Below are 13244 nucleotides of genomic sequence, written 5' to 3'. Positions count from 1 at the left end.
AATACTACTGTATGTTTCGTTTGTAACTAAAAGCTCATCGATTTGAATAATCATAACATTAAAGATTTTCACCAATTTATCTTGATGCCTTAATACTAGCCTAATTCTACACAGGACATATCAAGGACTCAATTTTACAATTTAAATGCATACCTTTAATTTCAAAGCTGAGGTGATAAAATAACAAGGTTTTTGTATATTCTACTGAACAGTAATATGATATACAAATTATCAATATAAACCTTTGTCATATTTTCTTTTGTTCAAGAACTGTTTTTGTTATTGTAAGATACTGTTCAGTACATATTTAAAAACATAACCAAAACAAATACTCAGTTTATAATTATTTAACAGAATTTCTTATGACAAAAATAATGTCTATCAGGCAACCTTACTTTTTTGTCTTTTCACAAAGTTCTTTTGAATCCTGTTTCTTAGGCTTAGATTGGCCCTTTACAATGGTAATCTAAAATAGACAAAACTAAATGCTTTTATATGGACCTGTCCAGGGATATTTTAATGGCTATTACCTCCCTTTAGGCTGGACACAAACCAATTAGATTCTCAAAGCATTTTTGATTTTAAACATACATTTAGCTTCACTAACATTTCAAATTTACGCTCGCATTCCACTGACTATCTGATGTACAGACAGCAGTAAAATATTGGAGTTATTCCAAAAATCAGACAATGTAAGCCTGGCTGTAGCATCTTCTTAACCAGGTTAACACATTTGGACTATCATTTGGACATAATTAACAATATATAAATATTTTTTTACTTTTCATAATCTTTTGGCTCTCTATTAATTTGCACCCATATAATTGACACCCAGCAATATAATAATACGCATGATGCATTAACTATAATCTATTTGGGTCACTTTTGTTCTCATGATATACAATCACCCAGGTCACATCTGCTATGTGGTGCTTCTGTAACAAACCCTTACCTCTGAGGGATAAGGAAGTACAATAGTCAGTAAGTCTACATCTATAAGATGCAAATTTGAAAGAAATTAATTTAATAAAGTTTATGGTGCTCATACAATAACTTTATAGTGAAGTCCTCGAGACCAGGTTTCTGTCAGACACTATACACACAGCTGATGATGTACATTGACTATCACATTACTACAAGGTACAACAAATCTGCTATGTGGCGCTTCTGTAACAAACCCTTACCTCTGAGGGATAAGGAAGTACAATAGTCAGTAAGTCTACATCTATAAGATGCAAATTTAAGAGAAATTAATTTAATAAAGTTAATGGTGCTCATAAAATAACTTTATAAAGTGAAGTCCCTCGAGACCAGGTTTCTGTCAGACACTATACACACAGCTGCTTATGTACATTGACAACGTCCCCATATACCCAGTGTACTGCTAAACCATGTCTGTTCCATATACACTCAGATAAACACTAAACATGTACATCACTAAAGCCCTGATATACCATGTATTTGTCAAACACACGGACACACTAATACTCCTTTGGTAGAGGACTCTTACATGATGGTCTATGCATGTCCTTATTAGACACAGTGTTCTCATAAAACAGGTCTCAGCCATACACACTACATACACACAGACTAACTCAATCCTAACCCCAGCACCTAAAACTGCACACAAAATCTCAGTCATTTTGATCTCAAGACATGGTTCACAGATAGTGTTCACCCATCCAGTCAATCTCTCCCAGTGACTAAGAGAGACAATACGCACTGATAAAAACATACTAAAACAATGCAAAGTACCTGCAACATTTTGGGAATAAATAATCAGAATATGATTTTTATAAATTACCTTTTCTCACTCTTCTCCTGGATCAGCAGCCTCCAACTCATCTACTGCAGTAACCTCTAATGTTTTCAGCTACATTCTAAAAACAGAAACAAGAAATCTTTCTCACATTTGTTATAAACATTAAGTAGCCCTAGAATGTATTTGATACTTAAGTCACATTTTAATGCAATTAATTTTACTGCATTAGCAACCATATCAAACCAAGACATTAATTTCAAAAGATACATAAAACTAAGTTTTACACAAAACATTTAATTTAAAACAGATTGGTATGTTTAGAAATATTTAAAAAAAGCATTTGGATCACCAGCAATTGTATTATTAACAATCGCAAACAAGGTCTTAGTATTTAGTCCGACATACTAGGTTTTGCAGAACTGCTAGTTCTACAAATGACTATGCATAAAACTGTTTCTGTGAAAATTCCAGTAGTTTCCACCAAGATTGAATCAACAAATATTCCTTTTATTTTTATTAGAGCAACAACAATCTGCCACTTCCTTTACTATTGCATTTTACAGATACTCTATAAGGTCTATGTCAGGCTTTTGGGGTGATTTTAAGTGCACTGTATATACAGTACATTAGCAAAGCACACTGTATATATGGTATATTATTTACACCCAGCAAGAACATTGCTGCCTTAACTATACTATAATATTTGGGTCACTTTTGTTCTCATGATATACAATCACCCAGGTCACATCTGCTATTTGGTGCTTCTGTAACAAACCCTTACCTCTGAGGGATAAGGAAGTACAATAGTCAGTAAGTCTACATCTATAAGATGCAAATTTAAGAGAAATTAATTTAATAAAGTTAATGGTGCTCATACAATAACTTTATAAAGTGAAGTCCTCGAGACCAGGTTTCTGTCAGACACTATACACACAGCTGCTTATGTACATTGACTATCACATTACAACAACGTCCCCATATACCCAGTGTACTGCTAAACCATGTCTGTTACATACACACGCCAATAAACACAAAACACATGTAAATCACTAAAGCCCTGATATACAATGAAACAGGTCTCAGGCATACACAGTACATACAGATTTATAAGATATAATAAGAGCTCAATATAATTTCACAACTGTAAAAAAATATATATTACCTGTTTACTGTGTTCGATGATTGCCAGAGTGTCTGCTGTTGCGAGGTTAAAGAGGTCTCCTCATCAAAAGGGACTGAACTGAATACTCCACACCCTGAATAAGAAAAATGAAATATTAATCCAGTCGTGAACTTCACACCAGTTTTATCCTAATGCCCTGTCTGTTAATGAAAGCAGTCTAGGTCAAAAGGAACATAGGATGGCATGTGTGAATGGACCCTTACCTTTATCTGAATTTATATATTTCCAGGTTTGTCTTTCCCAGCAGATGTGTAATACTCCGTCTCCTGCTTTGGATGTTCTTTTCTTCTTCTGCGCTTCATCTCAGCCATGTTAAAATGATGCTGTTCTTCCCCACAGAAATGAGTGTTTATTTAAACTAAAACCTTAAATTGTTAATATAAGTGGTGTTTATGTAAAACATGTCCAGTGATAGAGCATGGGACAATGCTGAGGAGAGCTGGGATTTAAACTCTCCATCACACTGACACTCAAAGATATCAGACTTCTGATGTGTTCATTCTGCTTTACTTCTGACTACAGTATTACTGAGTTATGAGTGAAGAGTATCAGGGGTTATTTACACCCTCACAGTGATACAGCAGTGTTTACACACTGTACCATCATCTCTATCTCACACTCAGACCCTCACCACCGCTCCAAACTCAGCCATGTAACTCCCGCGCCGCACGCACTCAGCTGTTTCCGGTCGCACGCGCTAACCGGAAGTGATGTTCTAGTGACATTAAATAGCATACAGCCTTATAATAAACAAAATAATAACAATTAAAAGCAGTTCTGAGTAGTTTGTAAGCAGTCCGGGTGCTGTGTGTACAACAGCTCACCTTACAACACTGCACGCGCTAACCGGAAGTGATGTTCTAGCGACATTAAATAGCATACAGCCTTATAATAAATAAAATAATTAAAAGCAGTTCTCAGTAGTTTATAAGCAGTCCGGGTGCTGTATGCCCAGCAGCTCACCTTACAACACTGCACGCGCTCTGTGGCCGGAGCGAACGCGTTTAAAGAGTCAGCGAGGATGCGCGCGGCTATCAGCTAGCGGCTATCAGCACTGACTATTATTAGCTAGCATCCATGCTAACATACAGACATTTCCTTCATTTTAATTCGGCCAAACGCACTAAACCCAAATTTATACAGTGCGCATTCGGTACAAGATTTATCAGTAATTAGTTATTCAACTCAGGTTTTAAAACTAACCATTGATAATGTTGCTAACTAGCCAGCTTTAATTTATGCATTAAGGCTAAATTCACCCCAATCTCCAGATTCCAATGAAATATTTCTTACAACATTAATTTACAACAAGGAACCGAGCTCTTGGAATATATCAATAGTCTACTCATTAAGTTTATGAACTTTATAATCATACCTGGCTTTTAAAGGGCTGGATAATGGCTGTTCAATGTGTTGGCAAACCGAGTCTAATGAAACTCCGCCTTAAAAGGAACACGTAGGATAATTGACGTAGGTCTCAGCCAATCACAGAACGAAAAATGGCAATCAGCGCTAGCCAATCAGAAGGCTCAAATTTTCACACATGTGTGAACGGATTGCAGTACCGGCCCGGGCTACAGGGCGCACTACGAAATTCCAAAGTTACACTGTGTTAAGTCAGTTTCGGTGTTTGTGGTATAAATGGACATGGACTGAAATTTTGAATTTCAGCTCCTCTAGTATAGATATATATAGCCACAGTGCGGGAATTATGAGGACACCTGTCCTGTCCCCATAATCCCAAATGTCCCCATAATGTCGGTACGTAATCAGGTCAAATGTCCACATAAACCACAAAAACCAACACACACACACACACACACACACACACACACATTACTCTAAAACTCTTGTTGGCCCTTTCACATATTCATTTACTAGCACACTTGCTTTCTCTTTATATTTCATGTGTGTGTGTGTTAGAAAAAATCAATTGTGACAGAAATAATCCTAGCATCAAAATAACTGCAGAGTGAAGTCCAGCTTCCTTCCAAAACGCAGCTATCTGATTGGTCGGTGGCGCTGCAACGTAATTGGTTGTTTACACTGAAACTAATGGTGATTGGTTATACAGACATAGGGGGCGGAAACCATGATCTGAATGAGTACAGCATGAGTACCGTGCCATCGTTTGTTTGTGCATTGTGAGGCCTCTTCACATTGTGACCCGAAGCCACGCCCCCTATACTTTACCATTCATGCTATTTTTTTATTTAATTGTATTCCTGCGATTTCTATTCCTCCTCAGGTGGCAGTGGTCAGGTGATCGAGAGGGCCGTGCAGTCTGGGATGATCAACCCGAGCCGGCAGTGGCAGACGCTGAGGCACAACGGCGGTGTGGCGCAGTTCGAATATAAGATCCGCGTCACCTGCGACGACCATTACTACGGCTTCGGCTGTAACAAATTCTGCCGGCCGCGAGACGACTTCTTCGGCCACTACAACTGTGACCACAACGGCAACAAGACGTGCCTGGAGGGATGGGCTAGCCCCGAGTGCAGCACTGGTAAGACGCTCACTAACGACGATTACAAAGTGGGCGGGGCTTCACTTTACAGCCCTAATGACTCAATCAATTAAAGTGATAATGATAACACGGCAACCTGACAGCAAGGGTTACTCGACGAAACCTGGGTGCTAAGCACCTTTTCTATTGCTGGGGTCCGTCTATCTTTTCTTGCTAACTAACCGAGATTTTATTCAGCTACATTTTATTCTCCGGTGTTTGTTTTACACGGTGTTTAATTAGCGCAGAGTCAGGAAGTTGTTATCTCTGCCTGTGAATCAGTGCTCAATGGCCCCCCTCGTTATTTCAGCGCTATTGATGGTGGATTTGCGAAATCCCCCACGTACCTCTCTGGCGCCGATCCGGACGCGGATCCGTAGTTGGGTCATGGAGGATTAGCACTGTGAAGAATCTTTCTTTATTTGTAGGGGGGGGTTGTGCCCCTGAAGGGGGTAAATGACATCATGGCTTGTTGTACCCAGAAAGAAGTGACTCTAAGTTGATATCTGAGAGTCTGATAACAGGTCAGATTGTCCAAAGAAGCAATAATAATAATAATCTTTCTCTCTCTCTCTCTCTCTCTCTCTCTCTCTCTCTCTCTCTCTCTATATCAGCGATCTGTAGGCAAGGCTGCAGCACCAAGCACGGATCCTGTAAAGTGCCTGGAGAGTGCAGGTAAAAGAAAATTTCTCCTCGTATACTGTTTTGTTTATAAAAGTTTTCCATCCTTTTAATTTTGAGACACGGATGGAAGGATTTATTCGTTTATACGGCCGAAAAAAACTCCAGCGACTCTTAGAGATAGCAGTTACACTTCCAGAAATACCATTTGAGAGACTTGCAGAGACCCTAGGACCCCGGAACGTCAACACAAAAACACTCTTACATTTGGTTAAGATCATTAAAACTGTGCTACTAGGCAAGCGGGCAATATGCACACCAAACATGCTAATTCTTAGAGACGAATGATTAACCTGTCTATCATATAACGGTTATATTCGAAAGGATAAAAGGGCGTTGACCCGGAAACTGGCACAGGATTGTTAGGATTATTAATGCGTTCAAAAAAATTTCTTTTTTGGCTAATCAGGAAACAATTACAAAACACCTAGCATAAAAACGACTATAAATGTTGCTAGCAGGTGGTGTTATAGTGCAGCGATGGTTGTATGGGGTAGTTGTCAATCAGCACCATGCAAGATTGGCATTTTAGAAGGTCCTTTGTCGATTCCGTGGTCACTGCACTTTAATCTTGTACCTTAAGGCTAGATTAACCTCTTTCTTTTTGTTCTTCTGTTGCTTTCGCTCTCTCCATCCATGTAGGTGTTTGTACGGGTGGCAGGGGGAGTACTGCGATCAGTGTATCCCACACCCCGGATGTGTATATGGTACCTGTGAGGAACCCTGGCAGTGTCTCTGTGACACCAACTGGGGAGGACAACTCTGCAACAAAGGTAGTCCGGTCTCTTTTACAATGTATGACTATCTTCAAATGGGGCCTAAATCGAGATTTGATCGTGCATGTGTGTGTGTGTGTGTGTGTGTGTGTGTGTGTGTGTGTGTGTGTGTGTGGTTTTAGACCTAAACACGTGTGGCACGCAACAGCCGTGTTTGAATGGAGGCACCTGCGGTAATACGGGACCAGACAAGTATCACTGCTCCTGTCCTGAGGGTTACTCTGGCCAGAATTGCGAGCGAGGTGAGACACACACACACACACACACACACACACACACACACACACACACACACACACACACACAGATCCATCATGATGATCTGTAATGGGCTCGTAATACATTTGGCTCCAAAGTTACCTTTGTCACCTGAGCAACAAAATTGAAGATTGAAGCTCACTATAAGAGCAAACGGAGACTCGATGTGGAACGGGGTCAGATGTCCACAAACTTTTGGCCACACGTGCGGCTTATGGTTATTGTCAGGATCGCGGAGGCTCATTAAAGGCCAGCGTGTGGTGTGGTTCTTGTGGGTTATGTAGTTCCCCCCATAGGTCCTCCAGGGCATTGCGGGTAATGTAGTGTGGGTGATGCTGATTAATGGGCTTTGGCAGTGCAGGGTGTTTAGGGTCAGCTGGAAGAAGACCTTACATGAAAAGAGAGAAAACACAGGAAGGAATGATGGTTTTTTTTTTTCACTCTGTCTCTCGTCCTCCTGTCTGTTCTTCTGTCGGTTGTATTTTACCGCCAGCATCATAGACCTCCAGTGAGTGACTGAGAAAGAGGAAACAAGGAGGAGAACAAGGGGGTCCCAGCCAAGCTTAACACACACAACCACACACACACACACACACACACACACACACACACACACACACACAGTCTTCAAGCCAAAGAATGTAGTTTGCATTAATTGATATGGGCAGAGGAATATGTTCCGACGTCTGGGGCTCCTTCTGCCCTTATTCCCTGTGTGTGTGTGTGTGTGTGTGTGTGTGTGTGTGTGCGTGCGTGTGCGTGTGTGTGTGTGTGTGTGTTTATACCGTTTCCTCAATCCACAATGTTGAACGATCCATGTTGGCAGGAACTCCTTTTTTTGACGTCTTTTCTTTCCGTCATTTTTTTTCCCATGTTCTTGTCTTCTCTCCATCGGCTTTCTTCTTTTTAACCTTTTTTTTTCTTTTCTAATATGTTATTTTTCCATCCCCATTTTTATTTAATTCTTAAAGTGTTTTTTATGACTTGTTTTCATCTATCACATCCATCTGTTCGTCCGTCTGTCTGTCTGTCTGTCTGTCTGTGTGTCTGTGCCGGTGTGAGAAAGGCCAAAGGGGCTTTCCAGTCCACTAGCTGCATCAGATAAAGAGAGAAAATAAGGAAGGAGAGACAGAGAAAGATGGAGGGTGAGAGGAAGGGAGGGAGCGATTGAAAGGGGAAAACCCAGAGTCAGGACCTCTCCCTCTGCTCCAGAACATCTGAACTGTTAAACACCATCTCTCTCTCTCTCTCTCTCTCTCTCTCTCTCTCTCTCTCTCTCTCTCTCTCTCTCTCTCTCTCTCTCTCTCTCTCTCTGTCTTTCTGTAGCTGATAATGCCTGTCTGTCAGATCCGTGTCTGAACGGGGGACACTGTACGGAGAGCAGTCAGGGCTTCGAGTGTCACTGTGCTCCGGGATGGACCGGTCCCACCTGCGCCATCAGTAAGTTCCAGGACTCTGTGTGTGTTTGTGTGTGTGTGTGTGCGTGTTGGAAGAATGACATGTAAAACACACAACACACACATTATAAGGTTTAAATCCCTATTATAGAAAGTTCCAGGACTTTATATTAGACATTGTGGAGGTAATAAAAAAATAATAAAAAATAATATAATAAAAATAATAATAATAATTTTTTTTTTATATATATATATATATTTATATCAATAATAAAAAAAAAACCCAGTCTATTTCAATTATTGATATTATATTATATCTATGTTATAATATTAATATATATATAAATTATATAATCATATAAATCAAGTTTTTAAGAGATCAGAATGTTTTTTTTTTTCTGTATTCCTTTTTTTTTTTTTTTTTTTTTTTTAATAATTTTTAATTCCTCCATTTCTTTCTTCTGGTTTTTCTTTCTTTTCTTTTTTTTTTCCTTTTTCGTCATTGTTTTTCGTTCATTTGTTCTTTTATTTCTTTTCTTTTTTCGATCCTTTTTTCTACTTTTCACTTAACTATAACTAGTCAATTTTTTTGTTCTTTTTTTTCTTGCTCATTACAAACAATACATATAAATACGATAAGGCCAAAAGTTTGTGGACACCTGGCCCTCAGATTGCCGTGTGCTTCTTTTTGAACCTCCCATTCCACATTAAGTCTCTATTTGCTCTTATAATAACCTCCGCTCTTCAGAAAGATGTTCCACTAGATTTTGGGGAGATTGATGGAGATCTCGTTCAGCCACAAGGCTGTTAATGAATTCAGGTCAGTGAATTCTGGTCAGGTGTCCCAATACTTTTGGCCGCACAGCGTGTGTAGAGAGTAAAGTTAAATACGGATCGAATCATCTCAGAGAGCTAGACGTGAGTGAGTGTGTGTGAGTGTGTGTGTGTGTGTGTGTGTGTGTGTGTGTGTATATGAACGTGTGTGAGTTGTGGGAGAGTTAGAACGTTCCGGAGATGAGACACAATCCAGGTGTGGATCAGTGACACGTCGTAAGCGAGAGCAGATCTGCGTCCTGGCTGTAGATGGAACAGAGCCTGCACTCGCCGTGCATTTGTATATGTGTGAGATATACACTGTGAGATAACACTCACTCTGCCTCGTGTGTGTGTGTGTGTGTGTGTGTGTGTGTGTGTGTGTGTGTGTTCTCTTCCATAGACAAAGACGACTGTAGTCCAAACCAGTGCAATCATGGAGGAACTTGTGTGGACCTCGTCAACGGCTTCAAGTGCATCTGTCCTGCACAGTGGATCGGCAAAACCTGTCTCATTGGTCTGTCTCTCTTTCCCTCTCTCTACCTCTCTTTCCTCTCTTTTCCTCTCTCTTTCCTCTCTCTTTCCTCTCTTTCCTTCTCTTTTCCTCTCTCTACCTCTCTTTCCTTCTCTCTTTCCTCTCCTTCCCTCTCTCTACCTCTCTTCCTCTCTCTTTCCTCTCTCTTCCTCTCTCTACCTCTCTTTCCTCTCTTTCCTCTCTCTTTCCCTCTCTGCCTCTCTTTCCTCTGTCTGCCTCTTTTTCCTCTCTCTGTCTTACTCTGTATCTCTTTCCCTCTTTCTGTCTCTCCTTTCTCTTTCCTTTTCTCTGTCTCGCTCTCTTTACCTCTCTGTCTCTCTTTCCCTTTCTCTGCCTCTCTTTCCTCTCTCTGTCTTACTCTGTCTCTCTTTCCTTTTCTGTCTCTCCCTTTCTCTTTCCTTTTCTCTGTCTCGCCTCTCTTTACCTCTCTGTCTCTCTTTCCTTTTCTCTGTCTCGCTCTCTTTACCTCTCTGTCTCTCTTCCTCTCTCTTTCCTCTCTCTACCTCTCTTTCCTCTCTCTGTCTTACTCTGTCTCTTTCCTCTCTCTTCCTCTCTCTGTCTTACTCTGTCTCTTTCCTCTCTCTGCCTCTCTTTCCTCTCTGTTTTACTCTGCCTCTCTTCCCTCTCTGTCTTACTCTGTATCTCTTTCGCTCTTTCTGTCTCTCCCTATCTCTTTCCTTCTCTCTGTCTCACTCTCTTTACCTCTCTGCCTCTCTTTTCCTCTCTGTTTTACTCTGCCTCTCTTTCCCTCTCTCTGTCTTACTCTGTATCTCTTTCGCTCTTTCTGTCTCTCCCTATCTCTTTCCTTCTCTCTGTCTCACTCTCTCTTTTTACCTCTCTGTCTTTCTTACTGTCTCTTCATCTTTGTCTGTCTTTCTATTTCTCAGTCTCCCTCCTCAAATCTGTTTCTCTCTCCCACTTTGTCTCTTTTTGCCACACACACACACACACACACACACACAAAATTAAGTCTCTCTCTCTCTCTCTCTCGCTCGCTCTCTCTCTCTGTAGATGCGGACGAGTGTGCTGAGAGCCCGTGTGTGAACGCTCATGTATGCAGAAATCTGATTGGTGGATATTACTGCGAGTGTCTCCCGGGTTGGACAGGACAGAACTGTGACATCAGTAAGTGACACACAATGAGGGACACGTCCTTTGTGTTACACTCCAACACCGTCACCTCTCGTCTCCACCTTCACTGTTCGTCTTCTCTCGCCTCTCTCTTTTTTACTTTCATTGCTTCTCTTTATTCTGTTTTCTTTCCCTCTGTCTTCCCTATACCTTTTATTATCTTGTTTTCTGTCCTGCTTCTTTTTTTTTTTTTACTTTTCCTTTTCTCTTTCTCTCTTTATTTGTTTTGCCTTTCTTTCTTTCTTTCTTTCTTTCTTTTCTTTTCTTTTCTTTTCTTTTCTTTTCTTTTCTTTTCTTTTCTTTTCTTTTCTTTTCTTTTCTTTTCTTTTCTTTCTTTTCTTTCTCACTTCTTTTATTTGTTCTTTTGCCTTTCTTTCACTTTTTGCTAGCTTATTGCTTATGTTCTTTTTCTTCCTTTCTTTTCTCCCACAGCTTCCTTTTTTATGTTTCTCTCTTTATATTTCCATCATTAGATTTTTCCTATTATTGATTATTGTTCTCTCTTTCTTTTTCTTCTTAGTTCTTTATATTACCCATTTTTACCATGCCTACATTCTTTCTTTTCTTTTCTTTTCTTTTCTTTTCTTTTCGCTTTTGTACGAACTTATTCCTTTATTTGTTTTTTCTTTGTTTCTTTTATGTTCTTCCTTTTTCTTCTGTTCTTTATATAACCTTTTTCTAGACCACCTTTCTTTTGTTTTTTGTCTCTTCCCCCTTTTTTCTTTCCATTCTTTCTCTCCTTCTTCCTCTTTTTGGATTATTTAGAATCTCTAACTATGCTAGGTCTCTATCAGGCGTACACGTCGAGCCGTTGTAACCGAAGCTCTGCACACGCCCGAGTGAAAACTCGCGTCTCTCCGACGAAGACCCGTCCAGTGTCTAAACTCGGTCGCAATATGACGTTTGGAAGCGTGTTACGATGTCGACCTGTTTATGATCCCGCTAATATCAGTCGCTCTGACGAATCACACGAGCTTATCAGTGCCCATTAACGAGCCTTCAGCCGCTCAGCCGTTCCAAGTCAAACATTGCTGGCATCTCCGCGACTCGCCGCTTTCCCTCTCACACACTTTCCTCCAGATACTTATCAGCGGGAAAAAAGCTCAGGGAAATCTGACAGCGTGGCTTATCGAGAGCCGCTGCGATAGCGCTGAGAACCTGCGGCTGTTTGCTTTGAGTCACCGCTCGAAACGGCTACTCTGATTAATCGCTGTTATTCTGTGTGTGTTTTTCTTTTTTACAGATGTTAACGACTGCCAAGGGCAGTGTCTGAACGGAGGATCTTGTAAGGTATGTGTGTGTGTGTGTGTGTGTGTGTGTGTGTGTGTGTGTGGGACACACACCATGTTTCCTGGGGGTCTTTTGTCAAATTTCTGTCCCCCCCCCCAATACCTCCATTTTCTGATCCCCTAATTTCTTTTCGAAAATAGAATGGCTGCTGAGTCATTCTTTGTAGAAAGGACAGGAGGGAAAGAAAGCCATGTGGGAAGAAAGAAAAAAAGAAAGAAAAGAGGGACAGAGAAAGAGAGAGAGAGAGAGAGAGAAAGAAAGAGCACTGGTGGGAGGAAAGCTGGATGAACACAGTAGATCAGATTTCCATAAACATTCCTGTGTCCTGCCAGAGAAAGAGAGAAAGAGAGAGAGAGCCTTTATTCTTCTGTCTCTCCTCCTCCCCTTGTGCCCACACCTCCCTCTCTCTCCCTCGCTCATTCTTTCTTTTCTCCCGTCTTTTACCTCGCTGACCCTTTTTCCTTCACCGCACAAGTGCTCCGGCGCTCCAGAGAGAAGATAAACCCAGAATCTCAGGAACAGCGAACGACAAAACCCGCGGCTAGCCTGCAAATTAGCCAAAGCAGACATGATTAGCCGCAAATTATTTTACGCTAGCTGCAGAAATGTTCCCACTACGTTTCACTAGCTACCCTTGTAACATATTTAGTGGTAATCTAGTTAATGCTAGCAAGCGCCAGAGAAAATATTTATCAAAACCCACCACTATTCTCCCAAATTAGCAATAGCAGACACCGCGGTTAGCGTCGAGGTTTGCTACGCTAGTTGTAACGTAATTAAAACCCTTCATTTTGAATAAAAAAAAACTTCTCAGGTTATTTGAATGTTTCCGCTATGTTTTGCTAACTATCCCTGTCCTAGCTCATCCATTTTGTTTCTTATGCTAGTCTTGTCACCTCCTAGCCATGATAG

At 40.7% G+C, this 13244-nt stretch overlaps 1 protein-coding gene across 3 annotated transcripts in view; it reads left to right on the top strand.

Annotated features, from left to right (window-relative positions):
• Window positions 1-13244, top strand: part of jag1a (jagged canonical Notch ligand 1a) — a 40328-nt gene that overhangs the window by 11817 nt on the left and 15267 nt on the right. For all 3 annotated transcript variants that reach the window (XM_046837936.1, XM_046837935.1, XM_046837934.1), the window contains exons 4-11: window positions 5194-5451; window positions 6066-6126; window positions 6775-6905; window positions 7031-7150; window positions 8493-8606; window positions 9780-9893; window positions 10923-11036; window positions 12286-12332. In XM_046837936.1, coding sequence (XP_046693892.1) covers window positions 5194-5451; window positions 6066-6126; window positions 6775-6905; window positions 7031-7150; window positions 8493-8606; window positions 9780-9893; window positions 10923-11036; window positions 12286-12332 — 959 coding nt within the window. The remainder of the gene's footprint in view (window positions 1-5193; window positions 5452-6065; window positions 6127-6774; window positions 6906-7030; window positions 7151-8492; window positions 8607-9779; window positions 9894-10922; window positions 11037-12285; window positions 12333-13244) is intronic.

The sequence above is a fragment of the Silurus meridionalis genome, chromosome 24, assembly GCF_014805685.1.
Source record: "Silurus meridionalis isolate SWU-2019-XX chromosome 24, ASM1480568v1, whole genome shotgun sequence".
Lineage (NCBI taxonomy): Eukaryota > Metazoa > Chordata > Actinopteri > Siluriformes > Siluridae > Silurus > Silurus meridionalis.
The sequence above is the reverse complement of the archived record's forward strand: the minus strand, read 5'-3'. Positions and strand labels throughout refer to the sequence as shown.